At 39.3% G+C, this 14,576-nt stretch overlaps 1 protein-coding gene and 1 long non-coding RNA gene across 4 annotated transcripts in view; one reads left to right on the top strand and one right to left on the bottom strand.

The window, feature by feature from the left end:
• LOC110983006 (alpha-protein kinase vwkA-like) overlaps positions 1 to 14,576 on the top strand; it is a 42,387-nt gene that overhangs the window by 13,460 nt on the left and 14,351 nt on the right. Inside the window, exon 2 of one of the 3 annotated variants that reach the window (XM_022241849.2) lies at positions 6,366 to 8,273. The exons of 1 other annotated variant lie outside the window; for it this stretch is intronic. In XM_022241849.2, the coding sequence (XP_022097541.2) occupies positions 6,387 to 7,382 (996 nt within the window). In that variant the 5' untranslated portion in view covers positions 6,366 to 6,386 and the 3' untranslated portion in view covers positions 7,383 to 8,273. Of the gene's footprint in view, positions 1 to 1,013; positions 4,537 to 6,365; positions 8,274 to 14,576 lie in introns of those variants that run through there. One more of the 3 variants, XM_022241850.2, reaches the window with a different exon arrangement.
• LOC110983010 (uncharacterized) lies at positions 8,597 to 14,466 on the bottom strand. Its single transcript, XR_002598656.2, has 3 exons — positions 14,354 to 14,466; positions 13,570 to 13,633; positions 8,597 to 12,376 (listed from the first exon to the last, which is right to left on the bottom strand). It is a non-coding gene; the product is annotated as an uncharacterized LOC110983010 (long non-coding RNA).

Genomic DNA, 14,576 nt, shown 5'->3' with positions numbered 1-14,576 from the left:
TATTGAAATGAGGGCCAAACAACATTATCTGAGCTTGATGCTGATCGATTACTTTTGGGGTTCAGCTGCATGAGTCAAGAGCCATTTTACTGGCTTCTGGCGCTGTAGTGGGATTCAGTGCGCATGCACACCAACTGAGTGCGTGAACATGCGTGCACTACACATGGAATGGCTTTGAGAGTCTAGGCTATAGGTAATTAAAATGGCAGATTTCCTCCTTTGTGTTTGTCTTATTGTAAAGACATCCCAGCAAAAGCCCAAAACTGGTTGAATTGCACGTGGTTTGCGGCACAAGGGGATCTCTTGAAATTTAGAATTATCTTGACCGAGATCAATGGGAAGGAAAACAGTGATTTTTGATTAAAAACACCAAGGTAATAAAACTTGGCACATCACAGTTTGTCAAGTAAAGAAAGGGTTAAATTTAAAAAGAAAGATTTCCTGGAAAAGCCTGTTTTACCATTTTAAGTATCTGGGTAGTTTGAGTTTGCAGATGGTCTTTAAAGTACGCAACAAGATTTTATTTTTAAGCCTTAAACACATAAATGAAAATAACCCATGCCAAAGTACAAGAAAATAAATCTCAGTTTTCGATTTCAAATTTAAGAGTCCTAAGTGTGTGGTAATTTTTCGCCAAAACCTTAGTCAAAATGATTTAATTGCTTATGAATATCACTACTTTACAAAACTTTGCAGAAGATATTTATGATGAGAGTTTTATTTAGCCATAACACATATTCTAATATAACAAAATCAACAACTAACAACGGATCTTCTTCAAAGGCAAGGCAAACGGTCATTTTACAGTTCCTCAGAAATTAAAAATAGTTTAAAATGTCAATAACAAGTAATTTATTTTCAACTCACTTTACTATTCTGTCCCTTAATGTAACCATCTGATCAGGCCTTATTTGAAAGTTTGCCATCGCTTTCCGTTTTTCCACTTTCCGGAAAGTGTCCGTTGGCTTGCAATCAAGAGGCGTTTGGTAAGTCATAATTTGTTTTTGTTTCAGAGTTGCCCGATCTTCAAGTTTGCAAAATGGCGTCTTGCCTCTCCTTCCTGGCTTCTTGTTTCTCCGCCTTGGGTTCAGGAGTCTCCGCCCTGTGCTCACGATTTGCCGCAGTAGTTTCTTCATGTTTTTCAATAGTAGCTCTAAAATTGGGCATATACCGGCGCAACACGACCGAGATAATTAACACAACATCTAGGCGGGTGGACTTCGAAGACTACTGGTTCACTCAAGGGCATTCCCGGCGGGTTTACCGGGGCACGTATCAAGGCGACCGTCGCGTGGAGGGCAAACCCTGCGTCGTGAAAGTCTACAAAGATGAATGGTACATGCATAACGACCGAGAAGAATACACATGGAGAGTAGACCAGCGTGCCTACGACAAAGCCCATGAAATGGCGCGGGATTTTAATGAACATTGTCAAACAAGTAAGGCAATCCAGTTCGTTCGACCGGAATTCACCAGCACTAAGGTATCTCATTTCATCTCAATAAAAGCGATGGTGGCCATCGAGATGTACCTGGACGAGAAGGACTTCGAGAAATTCTCAAGCAATGTTGGTTATGTTAACCCTGTCGCTATGGCGTCCCCGGCTGCCTTCAGCCACTTCACTTACCATAAATCGGACGGTAAAGTTTTAGTTTGTAAGTTACAAGGGGTTCGCAGTAGCGCGTGCTACAAGTTCTCTTCCCCGGCTATTCACAGCGGAGGCATGGAACTTGGAGAGTATGGTCCGAGTGATTTGGGGAAATTTGGCATATTGGCATTTTTTGATAACCATAGCTGTAATGATTTGTGCAAAGGGTGGAAGAAACCCCAAATCATCGACCTTTCTCCTGAACAAGAAACCATACTTGATAAAATCATGAGTGCCATGCGAGCTGAGCGTTCTTCAAAGCGCACTTGTTATCTGAACGAGTTGACTGACGTTCCTGTCGAGGAAATCGAACAAATACACAACACTTTAAAGCTAGAAGCAGTTCACATGGCAAGCACTGTTTCTTGAACAGACACAAGTCTTGAATATCTTCACGTGTAGAATGTGGTTTCCTTCAATCATCATTTTCACGAGGAGACAAAAGTGTCCAAAATCGTAAAAAAAACCTAATTTTTTGAAATTAAACTCCTGGTTTTTTTTAGCAAATCGGCAAGGCTAACTGCTGCCTACAAGGTGGTGTAATCATTTTGTACCAAAGCTACTAAAATCAGCCAGATAACAATGACCTTGACGGGCAAAATGCAACTGAATCCGCATTTACCGTTCCATGAAGAGAGAAAGTAGTTCTCCGCAGATATAACGTTACCATGAAAGGGCAAAACTGTGGGCAAAATTCATTTTACCGTTTTCATGAAGAGGCAAAAGTGACTCAGGAATTGTACACAAATGTAACGATTTGTACCTGGCACTCGACAATTACGGACCGTTTTCACCATGAGACGAAATGCACGCAAAATCCAGCATTTTCACGAACAGACAAGTGTGTTTGTTTACAAAATAAACAATTTTAATTGATTCCTATAAGTATGATTTTGTATTTTTGTGCATGTGTCATCTAAGATCTGACCTACCATGATGTAGTTTTTGTATTCAAGGGAACGTCAAGTCTTGGGAAAAATAATCGTTTGCAAAAGAGACCAACTCGCGATTTTCTCGGAAACTAATTTTCACTCTTCGGATAGTCTTTGTCTCTTCGTGAAATGGTGATGCTTTGTTTGAACTTGGTTTGCTCTTTCTGCTAAAGAAACAGAATAAGTGGCTCAGCCCAACGAAGCTGTGATATCAGTAACAATCCAGGTTGCCAAGACTTTTGGATATATATTTGCATCACAGATAGACATCAATTTTCGCGAATTCTGTATTGCGCACTTCCGACTCCAAGTCAAATTTTACTAACCTCCCTCGCAGACCCTGCCTTTTGTTAATAATTAATGATTCCGCCACTTCCCCGATGAGCCCAGGGCAAAAAATCAAATCTTTCACACCAGCACAACCATAGCTGACCCCCAACAAAAACAGTGTTGATGATGTAGGTTGGTTTTAGCCGGTTTATCTACGGCAGACAAAGGCAAACCAGGGGCTTCACTTTAGACATGGATGCTCACTAATTGTGTGGTGAATTCCTTTAGAGATATAAAATACCACAGTTTTCACATTAGATTTTTCGAAACAGTTCCGTATTTTGTAAATATATCTGGTTAACAATGGAAGTGTGTCTTTATTTTCAACGATCGTTGTTTATAGTGTTCTCACGTACACCTGCAACAGCAGTGGTTCAGGTTTTGTCAAATTGTTCATAATGTGTTACTTGTACGAGGTGCATGCAAAGAAATGACATGTTTTATACTTGCAGTGTCCAAGAGGACAAGATTGAGTTTTGTAGACGTAAACTCATGCACAGATTCTCAAACCGAGCGTACGGCATACACTTACAGCGGATTACGATGTCGCTGTGCATGTATATTGCTTTTCGGTTTTATTATATTCAATTAATTATTTTTAATAATTTGTTTTAAATCTAATGACATAAGTAACATGTAAACTTTATTTTCCGAAGTCCCAATTTCACAACTTAAAACACCATATCTTAGGAGCTCAGCATTAGCGCAGTTTTAAAAAGCAACAGTTTCGAGCAACAGAGAATGACTGATTTAAATTGCTAATTCCAAAGCAATTAATATGCAAATAAAACTCTTAGTGTCGTTCTACAAACTTTGGAAGTTACATGTAGTAGGAGCGCGTAAAAAGTCCTATCCATATTTATTAATCCATTCCTCAATTGCCATTGTTATTGTTTGCATTTTAAAAAGTTCAGCTAAAGCTACATTATAGTTACATCGTATGTTTCAAGACGTTTAAATATAGACTAATTATTTAAATTTTCTTAAGATTGCAAAATATTGACATTTGCAGTCAATCTGTAGAAGTCCTTCTACTATATACATTTGGAGTGGTTGGAACTTTTATTGCCCTAAGATCTGCTAAACTATATACGATTTGATGGATAAATGTACTGAGAATGAGCGGGGATTCACCAGAGGTTAGAAACGCTTTAACAAATTACTTGAAACTTTAAGTTTTTCAATAGTTCTGATCTTCGTGGTCTGGGGTTTATGTTTGATTTTTGGGAATCTTCATTTGTGACCCGCTCTGTGAAAATGAGTCATAAGTCGCCAGATCCACTTTTGAGTTTTCATTTGTATTAGAAAGAGCAAAGTGAGCTTTTTGTTTTGATGCATCACTGAGTTTGGCATCCTGATGAAAGTGGACACTCCATGGTGAAAATTCTGTGGGTTCCTATTGATTTACACAGCAAATTTATTCGAAAGGACTTTTCACTCCAAAGTGGCTCTGGCAACTTGTGACTCATTTTTACAGAGTGGGTCACAATTATCAGAGCTCTCTGCTGTGAGTAGAAGTTCGTATAAAACAAAAATATACCAAACTCACACGTGAAATAAGCTCACATTTGATTATAGCATTCGCTATTCATGTGGTAATAAAGTGCTGAATGTTAACGATTTGAACATCTCAGTTTTTCTGTGTCATAATTGAAAATCGACAAGTCATTACAGATCCCCTTGACGAGATCATCCGTCCTTAACACTTGAAATGTGAGATTGTATCATTTTCCCGCCCTCCTCGGTTTCCTCATAATTTAAACCTAGATTCTATTACCCTGCCTGCAATACAGACATGTCGTACAAGATGTGCTTTTGCAAACCATTTCATTCACACGTGTTCATAAAACTGCAATGATGTAATTGAGTGCTTTCAAAACTGTTTTGTACCCATTCAGTCATGTAATTTAATGCAGTGACAGAAATATCAACAAACTATTAGGGGGGTCTTAACCTTTTGCAAATGACAAGAAGAATTCAAACCGATAGAGCAAATTGGAAGACACATGGGTTCGTTTACCTGAACATGAACTGAGATGGAACGTGAAGACTACTGCATTCTTATTTCGAACTGACGAAGTTTTTTGGCAACTCGTAAACAAAATAATGTAGGGGTCTGGAGTCCCCCCATTTAAATCAGCCCAGCCCATGTGAAGTGACTAGGTCTTGTCCGCGCCACGCTGTTTGTTCGTGTCTGAGCCTCCAAATCCTCCTTCTTTGCAGAGCCAAAGGCGCCCTCAGCCAAAGGCGCGGTAGGGCACCAGACCGCCACTTAAAGTTTAAAAATGATTTATTACTGTGTTCTAAAGCAAATAATGAATGTCACTCATCGAGAGAAAAAACGGAGTTTCACAAAGTGAAAGATTCAGCATTTCATTTTGAAGAGTTTCCTAGCAAAACGCTTTATCTACCTTTGTTGAAAAATATCAGTTACAATGACCGATATATTGTCCATATAAAGTATCTGTTAATTGACTCCTCGTCTGTTGAATTCCGATTTGTAGCTTTTGGAGACATGATAACATGTGCATCAACTTTTCTTATTATTTCTTTATTTTAACAGACATAGTCGTGCATTGTCTCAAAATCAATAAAATGGAAAACTAGCGTTTTGCAATGAAACTCTTCGCCGTTTACGCATGAACATTAACAGTTTTGATTTTGAAAAAAAGCTATTTCTTCTACACCTTAACAATGGTCACTTGTACTCGGTTCATTTAAAAACAACGAACAAATTCACTCATACCTTTTGCTTGATGCTGGGTAATTCCAGAAATTAAGGGTCCAAAAGCGTGACATTTTGGTGTCCCGCTGTTACATCTGAACTTTGTTATTTGACATGGAAGCATCGCCGGAATTGATTTCAAACTACATGTATTACTATTTGTTTGGCAGGTAATTTGCATTAATTCGCCCTTGAAAATTCGAAAATGTGTTCTGAACGCATAGGTATTATGTCAGATGTGACAGGGACACAAAAAAATGGACCCCTAATTTCTGGACTTACCATGCTACTTTTACCTCGACTTTAGGCCCATCTAGGGCCGTGTCCGAAACGGGCTTCCAGAGCTAAGGCTTGGTCTATTGTCTACGCGTCTCCACACATTTCCAATGGAGCGAAGATTTTCATGACTGCTACAGAGATCTGGCCCATCTGGCTTCAAAATAGCCCAGCCACACTCGGGCACAGATTTGAAGAATTGTTATAAGCACCTTCCATTTGAATACCATGCCCTACTCGGTTTCACAGTTAGTGTGTCTTTACGAATGCAGAACTAACAGTAACCATGTAAACAACGATTTTTTTCAAGTACGTTAATACCGATATGCAGTGCCTTGCACATTGCACGGACTGCGTCAGTCGTGCTGCTGAACCGGTGCTGGTTACAGCATTTTCATTAATTAACGTATGAAGAGATGAGTGAGTTTGTCATGTTGGAATGTCCTCATTTCAGACCTAGGCCATTCTTTGCAAGATGGGAAGTAACCAAAGCAACACTACCAGGGTGATAGGATCTACCTCTGAATGGGTGGAGTTTGAAGATGACTGGTTCTCACAGGGCGTTTCCCGATATGCCTACAAAGGCACATTCCACGGTGACGTCCGCAGGGAGGGAGAACGTTGCGTGGTGAAAGTCTACAAAGATGAATATCTCGTACACCTGAAGGACTATGCCTGGAAAGTAGACGATCGTGTCTACCGCAAAGCTCGTGAGATGGCACAACTGTTCAACGCCAGGTACAAACCAAGCACGGCAACTGAATTTGTTGCACCAGAATTCACCAAAGTTGACAAACGAGCAACCTTTTACTTCCTTGGGTTTATTCCATTTGAGAGAAACGTGAAAGGAAAGATAGCGGGTACGCGGGACAATGTCTCAAATATCATCCCCGCCAATGCTTCAATTGCTGTAGAAAGGTTTCTCGAAGGGGATTACGTAAAATACTCAAGCAACACTGGATACGTAAATCCCGATTACCCAGCGCCTACGCTGGCTGCCTTCAGTCATTTCACTTACCATCAATCAAACGGCGAGTTTCTGGTTTCAGACCTGCAAGGAGTGTACAACAGCCAAGGATTTTGTCTCACCGACCCAGCTATCCAAAGTGGAGGCTCGGAGCTCAACGCGTACGGCCCTACTGATTTAGGGAAGTATGGTATCGTGAAGTTTTTTCAAACCCACAACTGCAACAAGTTGTGCAAGGGGCTGAAGAAAGCCAAAATCTCAAAGGTTACTCCAGCTGACAAAGTTGTACTGGATAACGTCTTGCAAAACATGCCAAGCACGCAGAGTTCTACGACGTACACGTACCAGTTGAATCGGGAGTCTGGTGTCCCCAACGATGCCGTCGAACGTGTGCAGAATAATTTAACACTGGACGCAGTCGCGGAATGCAGTGAGACCGAATGGTTTAAAAGTTTAGGAGGGATAATTTTCCGGTTATGGAAACTCATCTCCTGGTCTCGTTAACCCCCGACCCTTTTTCGTTTTTCACCTTCAAGAGGAGGCAGCAACGTTTTGCCCTTCGCGATATTGAAAAAGGGTTTATAGAAATGTCGATATCAATTCTGTGGACACTGTGGGGACATTGTAAGATAATTAATCAGTTCATTGGTAGAGCGTTTTGAGTCGATTCCACATACGCACTGTGATAAAAGTTGCACTCTTGAAACAAAACAAAAATAAATAAATAAACGTGGATCAGCTGGTAATGCTGGCGCAGATCCCGAGCAACCACCTACTTTGACACAACTATTAACGAAAAATGAAAGATAGAAAAATATACATAGAAATAAGTGATAACCATTACACATGTAGTTATAATAACATATAATCCTGTACATTTAAGTGCATTAGTCACAAGGTAATGCATTAAATGTCTGCCCGCCTGTCCGCAACAATGAGCCAGTTTGGTCTTTTAAAAAGGCAAGGTCTTTTCGGGAGCAAAGCACGCGCTCAAGGCGCCGTATGGCTGTTCATAGGGCAGACAGTCCTGCGCGTGTGGTGCTATTCCCGAATGACCTCGGACACGCTTCAGTCTGGGCATGCGCTGTTGGACTACTGAACTAGCCCACTGCACATTAAAACGGCCTCGATCCCAGCAGAAATGTCTGGATCAGGCCCGGTGTTGGTAATTACTGCTTGTCTCATTTGTCATTGGTTAATCGCTGCAACAGTAACCTGTTATTTAATTACAGATAATTCAAGTTTTTGTCGTCGAGATTTACAAAATCTACCCTGGTTTCTGGATATTTAATGAAGACGTACCGGTCTACAATTCCAGCAAAGAATTTTATTCATAGTTCACTGTTGAAATAGGCCTACTTCCATTAAAGAACCTGATTTGTTTGAAGTAGGTGATCCTTTGCTTCAATAGCAAGTGATTTATTGCCAAGTTAGTTTGTCCAACTGGGTGAAATTCGAGGCTCCAGTGGATATTCATGCACAGCGAAAATAGTAGCTCATGCTACACATTAGCCTCCTCAATTTTATATTATAGGGGTGTCTACATTTGATTAGCGCCATTAGGACTACTTCCTATTGTTCCGGTATTGCACAAGGCACCATAAACCCGCCCGCAAAATACAAATACTCTTCCAGTCATAAATTGTGAACCTTTGTATGAAAAAGTCACTAAGCAGTACACACGACTTGAAAAGCATTAACGGTAGCCACTGGTACAGTTGCAATCACTGTAAATAGTTTATTCGTTTCTCTGCGTTCTAGCCACAAATCGTCCAGTCCGCAAGTGTACGTTCATTTTAAGCTTTATGGTGGTCAAGATCAATTAGAGAATTTATACAAGAAATTTGGGGCTTTGCTACTATAATTACATATACAACTAGGACATTTTCAAATCAAAATCTCTCAAGAATAATCTTAGCCGACACAGCATCTATTTTTTTTTCTGGACATAAAAAACATTGAAAAACTGGTCGCCCTCAAATGGTCTCCTTGCTCGGAAACCGCAATGTGGGATGTTGGCAGCATGAGTGATAAACTGTAATTCTTGTAAGTGGCAGCAGTTTTACTCTCACCAAATTGAAATATTTTTTGCGAGCTTTTGGACCCGTTCAAGCGTGAGTAACCTTGAGTTTGCTACTTGAATCACCTGCTCGGGGCTTACAGTCGAGTAGTGCCCAGGGGTTATATGGCGCATTGCCGTCTTTGTTGACACAGTGCCACCACTCAAGGTACCGAAAAGGCGGGTTGACCCTGAGGCTGTACGCCATGACAACCAACACAAAACAAAACCAAAATCTGAACAATTCTGTTGAGGAAAGACACACGTGTCTGCTTACAAAAACATGAACAACTGCATAGTAAATACACTTGTACACTTAAAAATGATAAACAACAAAGTAATGACAATCTTGAACATGCATCAGACAATTGCAGTAAAATTACACCTAACACACAAGTACTGGATAGTATAAAATCTTTTATGTATGCGCTGTTACAAATAAAAACAAGAAAGCTGTAAAAACACACAGTTTGCTTTAATTTCTTAGTATTAGGCCTAAATCATTTGCAGGAGAAAGGCAAAAATATACGTTTTTCCATATAATTAAATTCATTTCACGAATATGCAGAACAATGTTCGTTATCGTACTGAGTCAAAAACATTGTGAGTTTTAGAAGATCAAACTTAATCTAAACATTCACTTAGAAACAAGTTCCCGCATGCTCAATATCTTCACAGTCTGCATATAGAAACCTTCCGGTATGCCGGATAACCAACTGAACCCTACACAGTTTGTTTTGTCAGCCAGTGATTATCGAAGATCGACTCATTTGAACATTATCAAAAGTATGGGATATGAAATATGCTTTTCGAGAATACAAAGAAGAGACACCTGCTGCAGAGACATAGAGCAAACAGTTCGTATTTAGATTGCTTTTGACGGTTTTGTCTTTATCTCGTCATAAATTGTAAAAATTTGCAACTGTTCACTTTTCATGACGAAGCAAACTAAATGTGCATACATGTACTTCACTTTGAATGTACATACATTATACCCGCGGGTGTAGTGACTTTACAAAGCTCGCATATTAGACACTATTCTGGCAATATTTAAGACCGACAGCATATTAAATAGGACTAGAGCAGCACGAGAGAAAACTCTGCAAGAAATAAAATAAACTAAAACTACAAACGTTAGTACTTAACACTTATTAAGGAAACTGATCAAACTTATCTCAGCAATGCTGATGCAACATGACTTGGCATTTTGTTCAGAGGAACCTTTTGGACAATTCTGTATTTTTTCAGTGTGGTGTAGGTCTAACCAAATTATTACCAGACTCATTTGAACCAGTTCAGAATCAAAATTGTTACCAGACTCATTTGAACCAGGTCAGAATCAAAATTGTTACCAGACTCATTTGAACCAGGTCAGAATCAAAATTGTTACCAGACTCATTTGAACCAGTTCAGAATCAAAATTGTTACCAGACTCATTTGAACCAGTTCAGAATCAAAATTGTTACCAGACTCATTTGAACCAGGTCAGAATCAAAACTATTACCAGACTCCTTTGAACCAGGTCAGAATTAAACGCATTTTCTTGTTTTAATTCACTACACCTTATTGTCATTATACTTTACAAAGAAAGTTCGGTTATCTTTGTGATGAACAGCAAAAGGAAATGCTGTTTTTGAAAAAATAAGACATTTTCAAAGTCAAACTAATTTATGAATCTGTGACTTATTTTCCATTTATGACGAAACATCAATAAACTGCATTTCAGTCTGTAATATTGGGATATCCTCTCTGTAGAATTATTTCAATTGCTACATGGGCAATGATAAACCCGAAAGTTTTTCATAACCATTGATAATTGCCAATATCCAAGGTCGCTGTCCTTGTCCCTATTTACACTGTTTAAAAGTAGTTTGTCATCATGTGACACCTTGGTATGACCTCAGCTTTGGGTCTGAAACGGTGGAATGTACAGTCGCCAGAAGAGAATATGTGATTGGTAAAGTAGATACTTCTTCGGGCACATTGGAAAATCAAACAAACATTACAAAATCTACTAACATAAATTTAAATTTTGGAAAATTTTTATCGTGTTAATTTGTTGCGCCTTACATCTTGAAAATTGTTGCACCTTGTTAATGAAACAACTCACCGCATTTTAAAAGAAATAAAATAGAAATTGATTAGCTTCCTTTAAACAAATGGCCGGAGCGATACTAGGGGGGAAAGCAATTAAGCGTCAAAAGTCTTAGGAATACTGAAGACATTAACTTGCAAAAAGCAGCATTATAATGTGTGGAAAGATATAAGCAAATGGTCGCTGTTTGAAGACCAACACGTGCTGCATAGTTTGCAGAATCATTTTTATGTACTCATCTTGAACTTCCTGTGTGAAATAGGAAATTTAAGATGATTGATGATACGCCGACATCAATTATACGTTTGTTGTTCAGAAAATAGCAATAACTTGCAATAGCACCTTTTATCACGTTCAAGATATACATCTCAGGAGACGTCAGAATCTTTTCAAACAAAATCACATGAAAACATATAGTAGTATGTGGACTTACTCATTTGATTTGACTTGGATCGGTGTCATGGTTATACCCTTTTGCATTTGTTTCACTTTCGATCCCAGAGGCCCCACTACCTTAAAGGTGGGCATTATAGCTGGTATATCCTTAAGTACTGCTTTGAATTCTACATTTGTACCTTCTGTAAGGTTAAACATAACGTCTGGCTTGTCAAACGTCTTGCACAATTCGTTGCATTTGTGACTCTCAAAAAACTTCGCTATGCCACATTTTCCATTATCACTGAGCCCGTAAACAGGTTCTGTTGATTTTCCGCTGAGAATAGCCGGGTCAGTAAATCTGTAATCCGAGTTACTACGCAACCCTTGAAGATCACATACCAAAACCTCACCATTTGATCTATGGTAGGTAAAATGACTGAACGCTCCTGGAGAGGCAGCTGGGGTATCATGTACATATCCCGTGTTGCTTGAGAATTTGACAAAGTCTCCCTCCAGATACCACTCGACAGCGACTTTCGCCCACTTGGGGATAGTCTTTGACATGTGTTTGCCTTGGACCTTTCTCTCAGACGGGATGAGTCCAAGGTAATTGAAAGCGGCAAGAGTATCAACCTTGACAAATTCAGGTTTCATAAATTTGATGGGCTTACTTGTCTCGCATTCTTTATTAAACAGGTCAGCCATCTCTTGAGCTTTGCGATAGGCCATGTCGTCTGATTCCCAAGCATATGTTTCGTTGTAAACATCCCAAGGATTTTGGTAGACTTTTACTACACAAGGCTTCCCGTCGACGCGGCGATCACCGCGAGCAACACCCCGGTACACAAACCTTGAGCTCCCTTTCGCGAACCAGCGATCCTCAAACTCTACACGAGTCGATGGATATCCAACCATTTCCGCAGTGTTGCTCTGGCTACTACCCATCTTTGACCGAAGAAATAGATTCTGAAATAAGTAAGACAAACCACAAAAATTCTATGGATAATTTCTTCCATATCGAGATGGACAGTTCATGGGATTATAGCAAACAACCATCGTAAATGGTCTTTTGACAAGGGCACGCACCTTTTATCCCTATGCCATTCCTAAAAGGATTTTTGCGATTTTTTTAATTCTCCACTTTGTTCACGTGTATCATATAGACATCGTTAGTTCGTGGTCGTTTTATTCTGTTACCAAATAATAGCACATTTGACTGTAGCAGGATTGTAAAAGGATTTTTGATGCACGGTTTATCTACATGTAGGGCCTACTGTATATCATGGCACCACACTGACTTGTATGAAAGACAACATAACGTTCATCCACAAAGTTCAAAGCGTCGTCGTGAAGCTTTTCTGAAACAGTTACAAAGCCTCAGCAAACATGCACTCAAACGCTGTAACTGGAGCCTTGCTAGACTAGAGGTACATGTACATTTTTCTGCTTCTTGAGACACCTTTGTCTGTCAATAATGGGAGGCATCTCGATTCTCCTCATCCAAACCGTGCCGTAAAACCAGCGCAGTGGACGGTGAGAGTAACACTTGTGCGGTTTAGAGAACTCCTAAAAATGTGGGTACTAGCTAATACTTGTACAATCACACTGCAGGCCAGGGTCTTCTTTGAAACTGCTGCTTTATTGTTTCCTTCTCAATGTTTGAAGGTGTACAAGCGTACAGCGCAAAAATAACGTATTGTCTTTTGAAAAAAAGACTAGGGATGACGCATTTGCTGTTTAATTATCTCTGTCTGGCAGTTGAGTTTTGCACACAATCATTATTTTTAAGTTCACTGTAGCTGAAGACAGTGCCTTTGAGTGCTTTGTCAAAGGCAGGATATACATGCACCGATTTTAAACTGCTATGCCCTCAAATGCATGGTAACCGGCACAGTGACAGAATCTCAGAAGAAGCAGTGCCTTGGAACCAAAAACAATTTTTGCAGGAGATTAAAATTTGTCCTTGCAAGTTCGATTGACCCATTTACGCCGCCGGGAGCAGCCGGTGAATCTGAGAGGGAGGCCCCTTGTTGATTAGAATAACAACCAAATTGCGTAATTCAACACTTTCCAAATTAATTGAACGACAGCTGACGGGTGATCTTAATGTAAATGTGATGCAAAGAAAATTAGTTTTTGCATTTCGCACACACACCTACCTTCTTTAGATGCAACTTTTCCCGGAGAATTGAAGGAAATTGATGAAGACAACACGAGCAATTCCTATAAGCATTTAGAAATGACAATTGCACAGTTGTAATTGAGGTGCTGATGACATACAAATGATTTTCCGCTAAATGACTAATTAAATATGCCTCATTCTTGCCACATTTTCCAACAATATCAGTAACATTAGGTGTCTATTGTTTATCCAAAAGTCACTTCTACCCGCCATATATGTTTTCAGAACTGCGTAACTCTAATATCTACGCCAATTTCATTTAAATAAAAAAAAAATCTCAATTTCCTGAAACGTTTCATGCACAGAGTGGCTATACGCAGATACCATTCATTTCTTATTTCAAAATATCCTACTAAATGAAAAATATAGTTTTTATATAAGCATGCCAGTTTTATATACTTAAAGCAATTTTAGACGTTTAACATGACTCGCTTTCCTTTCAAATTGCAACGGGCCTAGGCACTAACCGACCCGGCTGTCAGCGTTCTTTTCACCTTTTACTTTGTATTTACAGCAGAGACATTTCCTACTACCTAATTTTAATTCATGTAACCCCAAACCAAGCTTCAGGAATACACGATTTACATAAAAGCATAAAAGAAGACAATGATTTTCTTTTTTTGTTATAAAGTAAGCAACTCCCCTCGATATTTGTCTTCCTTTTGGGGGAACAATCTTTGACATTTGGAAAGCATTTCTCAAAATTCAATCGAATTAAGTCTTACTGCATATTATATAACTGCACATTTTGCAAAACTTACTTGTCTATCGTTCAGGCTGTCTCCATAAATTTGTTTGTAGTTTTTTTATTAGCCTTTGTCACACTTCGTTCCTCCAAATTTGCAACCTCCAACCAATTTGTGGAGATAGCACCAGGCGTTTGCTTATAAAGTGGCCTAAAATAGACCACTGAAAGTCCAGCCAATAAAAAATTGACGCGTTATAGGTGTACCATTTCTTCCATGGGTACGTAAATTTAGTCTA

This window comes from Acanthaster planci, linkage group LG10 (assembly GCF_054643075.1).
Source record: "Acanthaster planci isolate LZ-2023a linkage group LG10, COTS_SCS, whole genome shotgun sequence".
Taxonomy (NCBI): Eukaryota; Metazoa; Echinodermata; class Asteroidea; order Valvatida; family Acanthasteridae; genus Acanthaster; species Acanthaster planci.
The sequence above is the reverse complement of the archived record's forward strand: the minus strand, read 5'-3'. Positions and strand labels throughout refer to the sequence as shown.